Raw genomic sequence first — 15,063 nt, forward strand, 5'->3', positions numbered from 1 at the left:
TTTCTATTTTTTTATATTTGTCATTTTTATACTGTTTGAAAGGTTTTATCTCTTTGTTTTCAAACGCCTTTAATCATGTAAAGCATATTGAGTTACCTCGTGTATGAAATGCGCAATTCAAATAAATTTGCTTTGCTTTGCTATATGACAATTTTAAATTTTGGTCCGGATTTCCACTGGAATCATGAAAGCCTGACACAGATGACTTGCCTCTGCGGGCCACGCAACATCATGTGGTGGGCCGCATCTGGCCCCCGGGCCTTGAGTTTGACACCCGTGGTTTCGTTTGACAGTGAACCTCAACGACCATTTTTTAACGATTGTTCTGTATCTGCCAAAATGCTTCTTGTTGTGAAGTGAGCTGATTTGAGTTGATGTGATCCGTGCCCGCATTGTAAATTGTTTTTGTGGGACTCAAATCAAAAATGTTCCCTCATCATATCTCAAGGCACAGTATTATGATTCAAAGATCGGGTATTTGCAGCAAATAGCACAAATAGTGTCCGTCGTTGCAATCACGCCTTTTATTGTTCTATACTTGGAATGTGAAGATTCATAGTCGGAAATTAATCTCGCAGCAAAAGTCAAAAACAACCCAAGCGTAGCACACGCAGCCCCTGCGAACGCGACGCACCCACAGCAGATATGCACGTTAATGGCACAGCTGGACGTGGGGAGGTCAGACACAATCAGCTGCTCGGGGCATCTGCGGCGAAATATTTTCCCATCGCGGGCCCAAAGTCTCCGAGGAGTTTTGTTCAGCGGAGTGGAAGTAACGGCAGCTAATGAGGAGCTGCTGGTGATGACTCACATCTGTCCTAATGCGAAGTGAACCGACGCGATGTGCGAACCATATGCAGAGACCTCCCTCGAAATAATTACAAGGGGATGTTGGTCGGCGTCACGCTGGTTTTGTATATCGCCGAAGAAGATAAACAACGTGGCCATCCGCTTTCTAGCTTAACCTTTGCAGGTTTACAGGAAGCGATCCCAGCTGACGTACTTTTTCAACCTTATTAGTCACGGGGCTCACGAACCGTTAGCACCTACAGACGATGTCCCAGAAAAAAAAAAAAAAAACATTCCCGGAATCAAACCCAAACGCTTCTATGTCTGACAGACTTTTTTTATGCAACATTAGCTGGACCCGCGTAATGCTGTCACGATCAAATCTTTTTAGAATCGATTATCCTACAGATAGTGCGGCGATTCATCAAGTAATCTACTGCTAACGCGCATTTTATTTTCTTATTTTCTGGATGTCTATCCGTCAACTTAATGCGTGTTTGGTACCGCAAACAACAGCAAAATCTGTCTTTGAACAATATCTATCTATCTATCTATCTATCTATCTATCTATCTATCTATCTATCTATCTATCTATCTATCTATCTATCTATCTATCTATCCCTCTATCTATCTATCTATCTATCATCTATCTATCTATCTATCTATCTATCTATCTATCTATCTATCTATCTATCTATCTATCTATCTATCTATCTATCTATCTATCTATCTATCTATCTATCTATCTATCTATCTATCCCTCCCTCAATCCATCTCCCTCTCTCTATCCCTCCCTCCCTCTCTCTCTTTCTATCCCTCCTCCCACTCTATCCATCCCCCCTCTCTCTATCCCTCCCTCCCTCTCTATCTATCCCTCCCTCCCACTCTATCTATCCCCCTCTCTCAATTTCTCTCTCTCTATCCCCCTCTCTCTCTATACCTCCCTCTCTATCCCTCTCTCCCATTCTCTATCTATCTATCTATCTATCTATCTATCTATCTATCTATCTATCTATCTATCTATCTATCTTCCGAGATGCTTATCCTCACAAGGGTCGCAGTAATGCTCGCGTCTAATCTAACACAATATAATAATCTACGTATGTCGCCATCCGTCCGCTGTATCTGCGCAACGTCTCCTCACAGATGCGTTTTCTTCTCCTCGGCAGGAATTCGAGATCGAGCTGGAGGGCTCGCAGACCCTGCGGCTGCTCTGCTACGAGAAGTGCTACAACAAGAGCAAGCAGAACAAAGAGGACAGCGAGAGCATGGACCGCATCATGGGGAAAGGACAGATCCCGGTATGACATGACGTCACCTTCTATTCCGCAGAGCCGCCGTGACTCATTACAGGCGTTTATCTGCACCGCTGCCAGGGAGCATGAAATCCACGTTATTGTCCCGCGAATGACTTCAACCAAGCGTAAATTGTCCGATTAGATCACTTTGCCGTCATTATGTAATGAGGGGACACTCGGGGGCTGGACTGAGAGAAATTGCTCTCACGAGGCCCAATTCAAATGTTAATAAGCCGTCTTTTTTCACGTTAGTGAAGCAGGAAAATGAAAAGTATTTCTAATAGAATCATTGACAAGAGGCTCAGATTTTCATTTAGTGGAGCTCCCACATTGAGCCGTCTCATGCCGTACATGCATTCTAGTAAAGCATCAAAAGAAGGAAATGACATTAATATAGTAAGTTGACACCAGCCTGTAAAATAAGACCAAGTATAGCAAAGTCAATTTATTGAATGGAGAAAATTTTCATTAATTTCTTTTATCATATTCTGCCTACTGCAGATTAGTTTCACTCTATTTTACCCTTTTTTTAAAACATGCACAAATACTTGAAACATCTGCGTTTTAAAAAGATCAGAACATTTCTGATCTATCAAATCGGATCCAGCGTGTTCACTCGCACAGTCTGCGTCTGGAAAAATGAACGACAGCGCCATCTAACGGTCTCACCCGACCCACCATCGCTGCACAGATGATGTCATTCAAAGCACAATGCTCTGGTGCAAATCCCCACAGGAGTGGAAATGCGGCACAAACCACAGAAATGCAGGTTTGTCGAAATAAAAAAGTAAAAAAAAAAGAGATGATTTGCAGACATACTGGTACAATGCAGCGCATGAAGGCATTGGAAGAAAAAAAAATCTTTTTTTTTTTTTAATACTGTGGAACAATAAACAACAATAAAGAATACACCCGACAGGCAATTTCCTACAACCATGTTGTGCTCACTCTACAATTAGTATTACTATTGTTTTCATTATTTGGGTCTCTTTTTATTAAATTGCTAAAATTAATTCTAAGCATAGCAAACTACAGCGCACTAATAATAATAATCATACCATTATGCATTGAAAAAATCTTCACATTGGTAGGTCCTAGTTTCTCGTTGCATGTCAAAGCCAAAGGAGTTTTCGGGAATGAAATACTGCAGGGAGCCACGTGGAACACGACTGAGCTTTGCGTGTAACCAGATGACATACTCAAGACGCTTCTGTTTATGTATTAACATCACTTACAATATGCATTATGTCATTATTGGGGGAGGGGGGGTTCAAAATTTCCTTCAACTTAACCACAACAAGACAGATAATTGTTTTTGGCTATAAAGAAAAAAGGACTGCTGATGGTAAATCCCTGGACTCACTATCTTTAAAAAGCAAAGACCAAGTCCAAAACCTTGGTGTTCTGATGGATTCTGACCTGACTTTAGACAGTCATATCAAATCCATGACTAAAACTGCCTTTTACCATCGACAGAACATATTTGGAGTGAAGGCTTGCATGTGTCAAGCAGACCAGGAGAAGCTCATCCATTCTTTTATCTCACGTAGACTTGACTATTGTAATGGTCTTCTGACTTGGCTCCCCAAAAAGAGCAGTAAACACTCTGGTTTTGACCAAAACAAAGAGGTCAGAGCATATAATTCCAATTCTAAAGTCTTTACAGTGGCTTCCAGTCAGCTTTAGAATAGATTTTAAAGTTCTGCTACAAGTCTATAAATCACTAAATTGTTTAGGACCTGAATACATGGCTGTTCTGCACTCATATTATTTTGTGTGTGTTCCCTCAGCTGGACCCTCAGACTCTCCAAGGAAAAGACTGGCAAAGAACTGTCATTCCCATGAACGGGGTACATCAATCACAAACCTATTTTCCCCCAAAACCTGTTCTGTTCAATACTACGCTGGTGCACCGCCACATCCTAGCTAAACTTTGCCGAAAACAAAACAAAGCGCACTCCTTCTGTTGTTCCACTATTTATAACGTTAAGTCCTGATTCCCTGCGACAGATTGAGGTCAAACTGTCCATGAAGTTCACCAGCCGTGAGTTCAGCCTGAAGAGAATGCCCTCGCGGAAACCCATGGGCGTGTTCGGAGTCAAGATCTCCACCGTGACAAAGTGAGTTTGAGCACATGCAGGTTGCAGCTCATCTTGTCAAACTGAATTCAGATGGATTTACTCAGCAACTTCAAGTGCACAATTCTCTAGTGTCTCTCTCGATTAGAACCAAAACAAGATTAGTCTATATTAAGAAGGTGAAGAGTCAATTTTCACCATTTCCACGGCGCCGTATTGCCGGTCATATAGAGCTGCTCGACATTGTGGGGGACATTGAACCGGAGGAGAATATTTACAATACCCGAGAACTGTTGTGCGGTTGGTTGTCACGACAGACGAGACAGATATTCAAAGAGATCATTCTACGGAATACCAGCTGAAAAGACCAGAAAATATCGATTGGTTTCGGCAATTAAATGTGATAGATGGCGCCCAACCAAAATACACACACACGCCTGTGTAGCAATCATTTCAGTTGGGAATTATTCTTCTCATTTTCAAATTACCAAAAAGTATTTATAATTCCAAGTTGGCTCATTTGAGAACAATGCATATTAAAAAAAAAAACTGTCGGAGAGGTTAAGTGTGGCCGCAATCGCTTCCGTGTACGTTCCATGGAGACGACTTTGTCCTCTTTTTTTTTTTCAATCATAGTTAATGAATGTGAGCTTGTGTAAAACCAGGGGTCATTTATTTAAATATTAGTATTTGTATTGAATACTAGCGGAAAAGATCGAAAAGGCAAAGGTTAACGTGTGGCCAAATACGCTTCCGCGTTCACGAACCCTCAAAACCGTCACTATGTGGGATTTATTCGTGATGAGAACAGATCCAGCAACTAAGTATTCGTATGCGTCCAGACTTTTTTACGCTTTCAAACTTTTACGTGTAAATCTCGACGACTTACTCACCAGATCCATGTGTAGATCCAGGAGTCCAAGACAAGCGGAAGCGGATTAACAGTCCCAATTTCTTATCAGCGGACACATCGACTTCGGCATTAAATACGGGACCTCTCTGCCGAGTATATCAAATTTTTCCACGTACTGTCGTTTATTTTCACCTTCTAAATCTCTGACAGTATCAGGCAAGACTCTGGGCGTCGTGCTACAAGACCTGTTTCCGTGTCGTCTCCAACCGACATAGCATTGAGCAATGCTTGGCTTGACCGGCAATATGGCGACGTAAAGAAAAGTCACGTGATTTTATGATCCATGCAGAGATACAGCTAGGTTAACACGAATGACAAAAGTAATAGTTTGCGTTTTTCGCATTATTAAGTATCGGTACTTGACATCGGCAAGTATGGGATGTATTCGATCTGTAACTCACATCGGATACTCATTGGATTTGTATCCACGTTTCGGAATGGGCCGAATTATGTCTTGCCAATATCTGATTTTGTGCATCTATTCCGAAAACCCAGTCAGTACTGTTTATGGCCGTCCTTGTTTTGTACATATTTTTGTTCAGACGAGAGCGTTCCAAGGTGCCCTACATAGTCCGGCAGTGCCTGGAGGAGATCGAGAGGAGGGGAATGGAGGAGGTGGGCATCTATCGCGTGTCTGGGGTGGCCACCGACATCCAGGCCCTCAAGACGGCCTTCGACACCAGTGAGTAGCCCTCGTCCGGGTTTCGGCAAAAAAAAAGAATCGCGGCGTCTTGCAGACCCTGCCGTCTTCCTGCGATTCTCAGATCACAAAGACGTGTCGGTGATGATGAGCGAGATGGACGTCAACGCAATCGCCGGGACCTTGAAGCTGTACTTCCGAGAGCTTCCGGAGCCGCTCTTCACCGATGAGCTCTACCCCAATTTTGCGGGAGGCATCAGTATGTTGACGTTTAATCATTGGAGTACAGCGTCGAATGAACAATTGTGAAATTTAAAAATGTAATTTTTTTTTCCCCTCCCTCTGCAGCGCTGTCTGATAGCGTCGCCAAAGAGAGCTGCATGTTGAACTTACTGCTTTCGCTACCGGAGCCCAACTTGGTCACCTTCCTTTTCCTCTTGGACCACCTGAAGAGGTACGAAATAGGTGACGGTGGATCAGCTGGAACGCGTCGGCCTCACAGTTCTGAGGTCCCGGGTTCAATACCGGACCCGCCTGTGTGGAGTTTGAAGGTTCTCCCCGTGCCTGAGTGGATTTTCTCCGGGCACTCCTCCCAGATCCCAAAACATCCAACATTAATTGGACACTCTAAATTGCCCCTAGGTGTGATTGTGAGTGCGGTTGTTTGTTTCCATGTGCCCTCTGATTGGCTGGCGACCAGTTCAAGGTGTACCCTGCCTCCTGCCCGTTGACAGCTGGGATAGGTTCCAGCACTCCCACGACCCTCGTGAGGACAAGCGGCTAAGAAGATTGATGAATGAATTTTCCTTTTTTAACAAACATAGGACAACATTTTTGTTGTATTTTTTCTGGGGGGGAGGCTGCAATGGATTAATGGCATTTCCATTCATTTCAATGGGGAAAGATGATTTGAGATACGCGTCTGTTCTGAGGTACGAGTGTGGTCACAGAACAAATTAAACTGGTATCTCAATGCACCACTGTACATACCTTATGCTAGGGGTGCTCAATGCGTCGACCGCGATCGACTGGTCATCAGCCAATGTTCCCTCTAAACTGCGCGCATGCGCAATTGTGCAGGGAACTTTCTCTAACAACGACCACTGCTCCACACTCTCTTTTTCATAGTTTACCTGACGCCATCCCCCCCCCCACTCCACCCCGCGCCCCGCTCTTAAAGACTTGTACTAATAAATACAAAATGTTACAGTACTTACGCAGCCCATCAATGTGTTTTATAATGAAAGCGTCCACCACCGCTGCTTTAGTTCACAACACAGTCTGGGCAACGTAGAGCAAAGACGGGCTAGACATGCTGCTTATGTTGACTTCCGATCTCAATGGAGAAAGTTAAAAAAAGAAATGCTGCTGTTTTAAGATGCAATGACTGGGTATGTGAATAATCGAAGAAAAAGTATATATATATATATATATAAAGTATTACATTGGAGGTGATTTTCTCTTTTCTGAGTGGGAAAGGTCTGGATTGAAGCCAAAGTAGAAAGTGCAGGATGAGATGGTGTGTAATTTTAAAATTCCACCTTGGCACAGCCTGATCCAGGATGAAAACACAGACAATACAGTGCACAAAAAGCTTATTCTGTATTTTAAATATAGGAGGCAACATTACATTAAACCCCCTCCCCACGTTGCCGGTAGCTCGAGAGAGGCTAGCAGCTTGAAAAGTAGATCTTGGGGTAAAAAAAAACTTTGGACACCCCTGCCTTATACAGTGTGATCAAAACAATTTCAGGATACACTTTTTCATTGAATTTTATGTACTGCAACTAATTTCGTGTTATAATCATTATTTTTGTCAATACATCTCTTGTACTGGAGATTGTTGAACAAATCTTTAGCTACACAACTTGTACCAGATAGTAAACAACTGTAAGATATCCGGCGGTGTAACATTATGATCATCAACATTTGCAACTTTTTTTTTAGTTATCATTTTCTCAGCACTCAACACAGACACACACAGTAAGGTAGATTGTTTTCGTCTAGCGCTGCGCCTTTCTAGTCATGTTTTCGTCACTAGATGTTATCACAGTATTCAAAACTTGAAGTAGGTGGATAACACTCCACTACCTGCACCTCAACCGTCTCGTCGTGTACAGTAGGATCGCACCCGATGACATTGGTGTATTATCATCTGGTTACCATGGAGATTCAGATGAATAAAGAGGCTTGAGTGTCCCGTGGGCGTCAGTACAATGCAGACACGTCGTTTTCAGAAGCGGTGGCAAATGGAGGCCGCGGGACCGCCGCTGTTCTCACGACACACGCGCACTTCCCGCCAGATTATACTGAGTTTGTATGTTTCCCGTTCTTCCGTTTTAGGGTGGCGGAGAAGGAAAGCGTCAACAAGATGTCCCTCCACAACCTGGCCACGGTCTTTGGGCCGACTCTGCTGAGGCCCGCCGAAAAGGACAGTAAGATCCCGACGAACCCCACCCAGCCCATCAGCATGGGGGACAGCTGGTCCCTGGAGGTCATGGCGCAGGTCAGCCGCCGCCATGACAACTGTTTAACATTCAGATTTTTTTTTTCTCGACATTACCACTTCTTTCTCTCTTTTTTTTTTATCTATAATTTCTCAGGTTCAGGTGCTGCTCTACTTCCTCCAGCTGGAGACCATTCCCACTCCGGACAGTAAACGACAGAGCATCCTCTTCTCCACGGAGGTATAGAGACAACTCTTGCTTACCTCAGACACTCGACGGCGACGGCTTGACGGACTGAAAGACCTCAGCTCAAACCGAGCCTTGCTGTAGTACGTTTTTGAATTGACTTCATTCCATGAGGCTCACTATACCCCGAGAAGGATTTCCCCCTCCAACCACAAGAGGACGCCATTGAGCCTGTTTACCAGAGTCTATCTGTGTGTCCATACGTTCTGGGGACCCCAATTATCTTCCATCTACATTCCTTTTTGTTTTGCTTCTACAGGAGAACTAAATGGCTCTTCCCGCTCTGAGTCGTGCGCGTTTTTTTTTTGTCTTTTGGGCCTGAATTGTCGGCGAAAATGAAGCCAACAAAATGTGTCTGTCCCATTTCAAATGTTTCATCCCAGCACATTTTTCCCAAAGGGATGACAGGATTTTGGACAGCTCAGCAGGACGGTGGAGTTTTTCCGCTCCCTACCAAGACGACCGTCGTCCTACTCTTGCGGACTTATTAAAAGTAAGATGTTTATTCCTAACGGACTACAATTTCATTGCCTGCAAGTTTGTTTCCGACCCCAAAGGAGCATTCCTTCCTTTTGTGTCTGCAGTTAGCTTAAATATCCGGGAAGCAATATATTTTCTATCTTGGGAATTTGCCCTTCTTGTTACATCCTTGGACATCCTGTCAGACGTTGCTGATGTGTTTTTTGTTGTACATAATCTTAAAAGTTTTTCTTTTAACGGTATAATCGAAGGTGTTAAATGTAATTTATTCCAGCGTCCTGGAGAGGAGAGTTTTTTTTTTTATTATTATTTCTTTGTGTACTTTAGGCAGTTTGATCACAGCGGCGGTTAGCAGTTAGCCTTGACTTGAAACCTCGCGGTGAATAAGCAGGATTTAGCCTTGTTGTTCTAGATGCTCCCGTTCTGTGCAGCCTTTTATTGCTCGTTCCGCAAGGTTGTCAGCGGCATGCCGACGATGCCGCTGTGAAGAGAAAAAGGCACAAGCTCTTCTCATGGTGCCCGAAAATACGTCCGCATGACGTCACCGTCTTTGCATCATCTCAGCTCCCGGCGGGAGACGTGCACTCGTAAAATGTTTCAGCATCACACTTCGCTCATGTTTTCTTTGGCTCACGGGGCCACCCCTACTAATGATCACTTTTAAGTTGCTGCGGTACATAAAGTAACTTCTTAAGAATGAAAACACGGCCCCGAGTGAATGTATCCAGAACAAGAACAAAACTCTGCTCCATTATCACACTGACAGATCATTGTAGCTTGTTGTAGGCGTGTGCAGTGGAACCTTTTAGATGTCGGGCGGAAACCTCGCAACTCCAAAACGACTTATCAAAAATAATGTGTAAAATCAACAGACAACATGAGGACCGCTTAGTGTGGATTTGTAAAAAAAAAAAAAAAAAAAAAATTGAAATTAATCATATTTGGACCTACAAGGTTTCCACTCCACAGCAAGGATGTTATGCTTTTTTTCCACAATTTAAAACATTCCCCAGTTGTTTTATCTATATATCTATGACTTTTTTTTATCCCCCCCAAAAAAATCATAAATTTGAACTGATTGTGTTTGACCGTGTCAGTTCCACTGTACAAGCCCTAATGGCTAACAATAACGTCAACGCTAGCAGGTTTTCGCTATTACTATGACGTCCTTCAAAGGCCTGCTTAACATCTAAACAAGACATACAGTATTGATGCTTTAAAATCTATATTTAATATCAAGAGTATCAATAGATTTGCCCCCCCATTAAAACACATTTATTTGCCCTTGTATTAGCGCTAAAATGTCACTGTGATGAGTCCACGATTAACATGCGGGCATGTTATTTATTTTGTCGTCCTTTTACTCAAGAAGTTGATTCACTGCAGATTAATTTACTGTCTCTGCGCATTATGACTGACGCTGAAGAAAAATTCTTTGCTTTTAAGATTTATGTCTCCTTGTAAGCAGCTCCACGAGTTTAAACGCAATATTCGGAAATTAGCGTCAGCTACATGCACAACGACACGTGACCAAACCGTGAAAACTGCCGAACGGACTTGCCGTGTATGTTGCGATAACTACTGCAACAAAATCTTCGTGGCACAATGGTTTGAATGGCGCACCATCCAGAACAAAGATGTCAAACTCAAGGCCCGGGGGCCAGATCCGGCCCGCCACACGATTTCATGTGGCCCGCGAAGGCAAATCGTCGGTGTCAAAATCCATGATTCTTGTGAAAATGTGTCTCAACATTTCAAATATTCATATATCATCAATGATAATGTTGAGATATTGTCAGCGTTTTTGTGTTACCAAACATAAACAATGGTTGAAAAACCAATTACGCTTGATTTCTGATTCCAAAACTGGTGCAAATGTGTTTAAATATAATGAGGCGATTCAGGTTTTCTATCATTTCACCATAACAGCCCTTTGTGGGAAATGGTAACTACGATGTACCCCGCGACAAAAATGATTTTGACACCCCTGATCTAGACGTAGCTGTGAGATGAATTTCCACAACAGCAGAGGGAGATGTTGCTCAATATGGCAACTCCCTGGGACAGATGAAAATTGATTCATCAATAACCACAATATTAATCAGAATACTGTGTTTAAACAAATGGGGGTCACATAAAATATATTCTTACTAAAATAAAAGACATTGCGGTAGTTCCCCCTTTTTTATTTTGTGTATCATTTATTCATTTTACATGCATTTACATTTTTATTTCATCCTCTCATCTACAAACAATGTGGCCCATCTGTCTATTTTTAAAAAATATCAAACATGCCTCTTGAGTGTTCCATATCTTGCATATCATTTGAATGACTAGTACATAATTGTGTTTTGAGCGAGGGGAACTATGAATACACATCTCACATTTCTGTGCTTCAAAAGTAGAAATGCATGGACGTGAACGACTACAACACAGCCCATCGGATAATTTGTCCGGCGTTCCAAGTGGAGGAAAGCACAATTTCCGTTAAGTGTCCGCCGTTTTTTTTTTACTTCCATCGTCGTCACGGCGCGTAGGACGCCACCGTTGTTTACGAGCACATATTTTTTGGCCTTGTGTAGCGCGCGCACACCGTTTCCACACCCGCACGGGAGGACCCGCGGCGGCGGCGGCCTCCGTCCCGATTGCCTACACCGCTCTAACCCTGTCGTGCCTCAACGCAGCTTTTTCGTTTCGCCGGACGCTGACAGCGGAAACTCCTGTTGCCTTTTTTTTTTCGGCGAAAACGGCCGCACGTCTCTTTTTAGACAGGACCTTCGGAAAGAAAATGAAAAAAATCAAAAAAAAAGAAAAAAAAAACCCTCGGTCTTAGCTCCTTACGACCACCCTCGTTCTCACTCCGATGCTGTAAATTGAACTCTTAAGTGTTAACAGTGCGAAGGAGGATAGTACAAATCTTGCCTGTGTACCTTACTTTAGCTCCTTTTATGCCTTTTACTTGTATTTATTTAAGCTATGTTGGAGTCTTGGCATAGAAAGTCTACTGGGTCTATTTATTTGTAATATGTTGAAGGAATAAATTGATGTCAAATTAATGGCGGCGGGGTGTACTTGATTGGAGAAATGTCGGCGCCTGTTTCAATGAGTGAAGTTTGTCCCACCCGCCTGCCCCCGTTTTCGTTGGCTCATCACCGTCACTGCTCGTGATTGCCGTCGGACGACAGACTGGCCGCTGTGATCGCGCGACGGCAGGAAATCGTGGCTTTTTCTGTCGGGGTGAACGGGGGGCGCGCCGTTTGTTTGGTGGACCAGGGGTCGCCGACCCCCTTCTTGGCGTGCGGTTTGATGCACGCATCCGAAATGTAGCGGTGCCTTGAGATATGACCTCACGCAAAAATGGTCAAATCTCAAATCATCTTTCCTTAACAAAATGAATGGAAGTACCATTAATTCGTTCCACTCCACTCTTTAAAAAAAAATAGTTTTTTTAAATTCACAACTAGTACTATGATATTACATAAAAACATACAAAAATGACAATTTTATTCAATGTAAGTAATTAAAGAGTTTTTGTCACATATCTGTATCTATGATTGCGTATATTAATATCACATACGCGTCATTCAATGGACACTGTGGTGCTCCTTCTGGTGTACGCGCTTTGGCAAACCTGGGGATGGTTTAATATAGACTTAAAAAGACAGAAGAAGAAGAATTTTACAATTTATTCAGTCACATTCATCCATCCATCTTTGCCACTTATCCTCACAAGGGTCGCGGGGAGTGCTGGAGCCTATCCCAGCTCTCGATGGGCAGGCAGCGGGGTACACCCTGAACTGGTTGCCAGCCAATCGCGGGGCACATGGAGACAAACACCCACATTCACAATCACACCTAGGGGCAATTTAGAATCTCCAATTAATGCCACCTCAGTAAGATTCAGTAATATTCATTTTCACAATATCAAAACTATACCATGAGCGTTGTTATCAGAATCAGTTTTACTGGCTGATAAATTCGCTGATTCTGATTGGCTGTTATATTATGGGCGGCACGGTGGACTCAGCTGGTAAAAGCCTCGGCCTCACAGTTCTGAGGACCCGGGTTCGTTCCCGGCCCCACCTGTGTGGAGTTTGCATGTTCTCCCTGTGCCTCCGTGGGTTTTCTCCGGGCACTCCGGTTTCCTCTCACATCCCAAAAACATGCGACATTAATTGGACACTCTAAATTGCCCCAGGTGTTATTGTGAGTGCGACTGTTGTCTGTCTCCATGTGCCCTGCAATTGGCTGGCAATCAGTCCAGGGTGTACCTCGCCTCCTGCCCGTTGACAGCTGGGATAGGCTCCAGCAATCCCCGCGACTCTCGTGAGGATAAGCGGCAAAGAAAATGGATGGATGGATTATCAGTCTTTATGTGCTCCTCCGTTTGTGTTCAAATATCTATTTCTTAAAGGCTTATAATAGCACAGCACTTGTGCTAAATGTTAGCACATCTATGGCATTTTTCATTGGATTTTTAAGCATTAAGCTAAACATCCTTTCCTAAGGCTAAGCTGTGTGGTTGTTTTGAAATCACACGGCCGCGGTATGTCACTCGTATCTCAAGGCACCGATGTATCGACTTGGGGTCAATCTCGCTTGACTCCACAAGATTTTGGCTGGTCATCTGCTACAATACTGACCTTTGAACTATAGATATATATTTTCTTTATTACTACTGTCATACCCAAATTTACACCAACGCTAGCGTGATTTGAAAAAAAATAAAAACAGCAAAATGTGACGAATCACACGAGTAACCAATTTCTTTAGAACAGAACCAGCAGCTGCTCACGGGCTCTTCGGGCCCACGTCGGCAGGAAGTACTTTGAATTTATTGTGGCATTGTCGGATCGATTCAGGCCAGGCTGGAAAAAAAGAAAACGAAAAAAATAACAATTCAAAGATCAATGAAGTCATTATTTTTGTAATAGTTTTAGTTGTAGTAATAATGAATACAGTAGCAGTAACACTTATTACATTATATGATGATTTGAAAAATAGGATTATAATATTTTGGGTATTTATTGGTACTGTCATTTCATAATAATTTTATTACTTTTGGGAATATAATTATTGCATGAGAATAAAGTCATATTAGGAAGAAAAAAATGTCAATGTTTTGTGAATAAACATTTTATTTTTACAGGAAAAAAATTAGATTCTTTAAAAGTTGCAGATTTTTATTCAGTGTGTAAGTTTTTCCACGTTCGTTTGTCATATTTTTGTTGTAATAATATTGTTTACAGAAGAAAAGGAATGGCAGAAACCTAATGTTAGAGAATGAAAGAATTTTTTTAAACAAAATGTTTGCAATATTACACTAATATCCGTAAATCTCAACATTTCAACTGTTATTTTTTTTCATTTAAAATGTGTTTTTTTCCTTTTAATTTTACCAGAAAAAGGTCTTACGACTGAATGTAATATTACATTGTGAAGAAAGAAAATGAAAATATCATGGGCATATCAAAAAAGTTGAGCTCATTGGGAGAAAAAATTTTACTTTTAATTTTGACAAAATGATGCCCAAGCGAATTTCAGACTTGTAGTACATTTGTTTTAGTTTGAAATTGACTTTTCATAACATTTTGATATTCTACCTCATAAAATTATTTTTAGCGATATTCCCACTCTTGAACAAATACAACTTTTTTCTCTTCAAAAAAAATTGTATTTTTCGTCAAATTAAAATCACACAACTTTTTAATGGTAGAACAAGTTTGCGATTATCTTTTGCTCTTACAATTTTTTCTCCTAATATCACTTTCTTGTAATCCAATTTCTGTCCTCCTAAAAGTATTTCACATATTTTTTTCTTTTCTTTTTTTCATTTTCAGTCTGGCTCGAATAATTCTTCATATGAGCGGCGAACAGAGTTTAGAAATTAATGTCTGTCCGTGTACCTGCATGCCTCCTCCTCGGCGCACACGCTCTACAACCTCAAGTCTTACTTTTTGTACATAACGAACTACAGTGAATACAATAATAGGCTTCAGTTTTCTGCGGGTTAGGCGGTCTGAAGATGCGACGGCCTCGGTTTCTAAAGAACTTGACAAATTGCCGCCTTTCTGCTTCGTCGCATGTGGATTTTGTCTCCTTTTGGCTGCTTGGACGTTTCAAGTATCAATCTGTTAATGGGACTCGCTTGCCAATCACAAACTCTCTTTTG

General features: G+C 42.2%; 1 protein-coding gene across 5 annotated transcripts in view; it reads left to right on the forward strand.

Moving 5' to 3' along the window:
• The window catches only part of bcr (BCR activator of RhoGEF and GTPase), a 114,827-nt gene extending 100,111 nt beyond the window's left edge, over positions 1-14,716 (forward strand). For 4 of the 5 annotated variants that reach the window (XM_061800477.1, XM_061800476.1, XM_061800478.1 and 1 more), the window contains 8 exons: positions 1,959-2,090; positions 3,878-3,937; positions 4,098-4,207; positions 5,621-5,760; positions 5,843-5,977; positions 6,067-6,172; positions 8,062-8,224; positions 8,322-8,459. In XM_061800477.1, coding sequence (XP_061656461.1) covers positions 1,959-2,090; positions 3,878-3,937; positions 4,098-4,207; positions 5,621-5,760; positions 5,843-5,977; positions 6,067-6,172; positions 8,062-8,224; positions 8,322-8,411 — 936 coding nt within the window. In that variant the 3' untranslated portion in view covers positions 8,412-8,459. Of the gene's footprint in view, positions 1-1,958; positions 2,091-3,877; positions 3,938-4,097; positions 4,208-5,620; positions 5,761-5,842; positions 5,978-6,066; positions 6,173-8,061; positions 8,225-8,321 lie in introns of all 5 variants that reach the window. The other variant, XM_061800475.1, reaches the window with a different exon arrangement.
• Positions 14,717-15,063: the final 347 nt, after the last annotated feature.

The sequence above is a fragment of the Syngnathoides biaculeatus genome, chromosome 17, assembly GCF_019802595.1.
Source record: "Syngnathoides biaculeatus isolate LvHL_M chromosome 17, ASM1980259v1, whole genome shotgun sequence".
Lineage (NCBI taxonomy): Eukaryota > Metazoa > Chordata > Actinopteri > Syngnathiformes > Syngnathidae > Syngnathoides > Syngnathoides biaculeatus.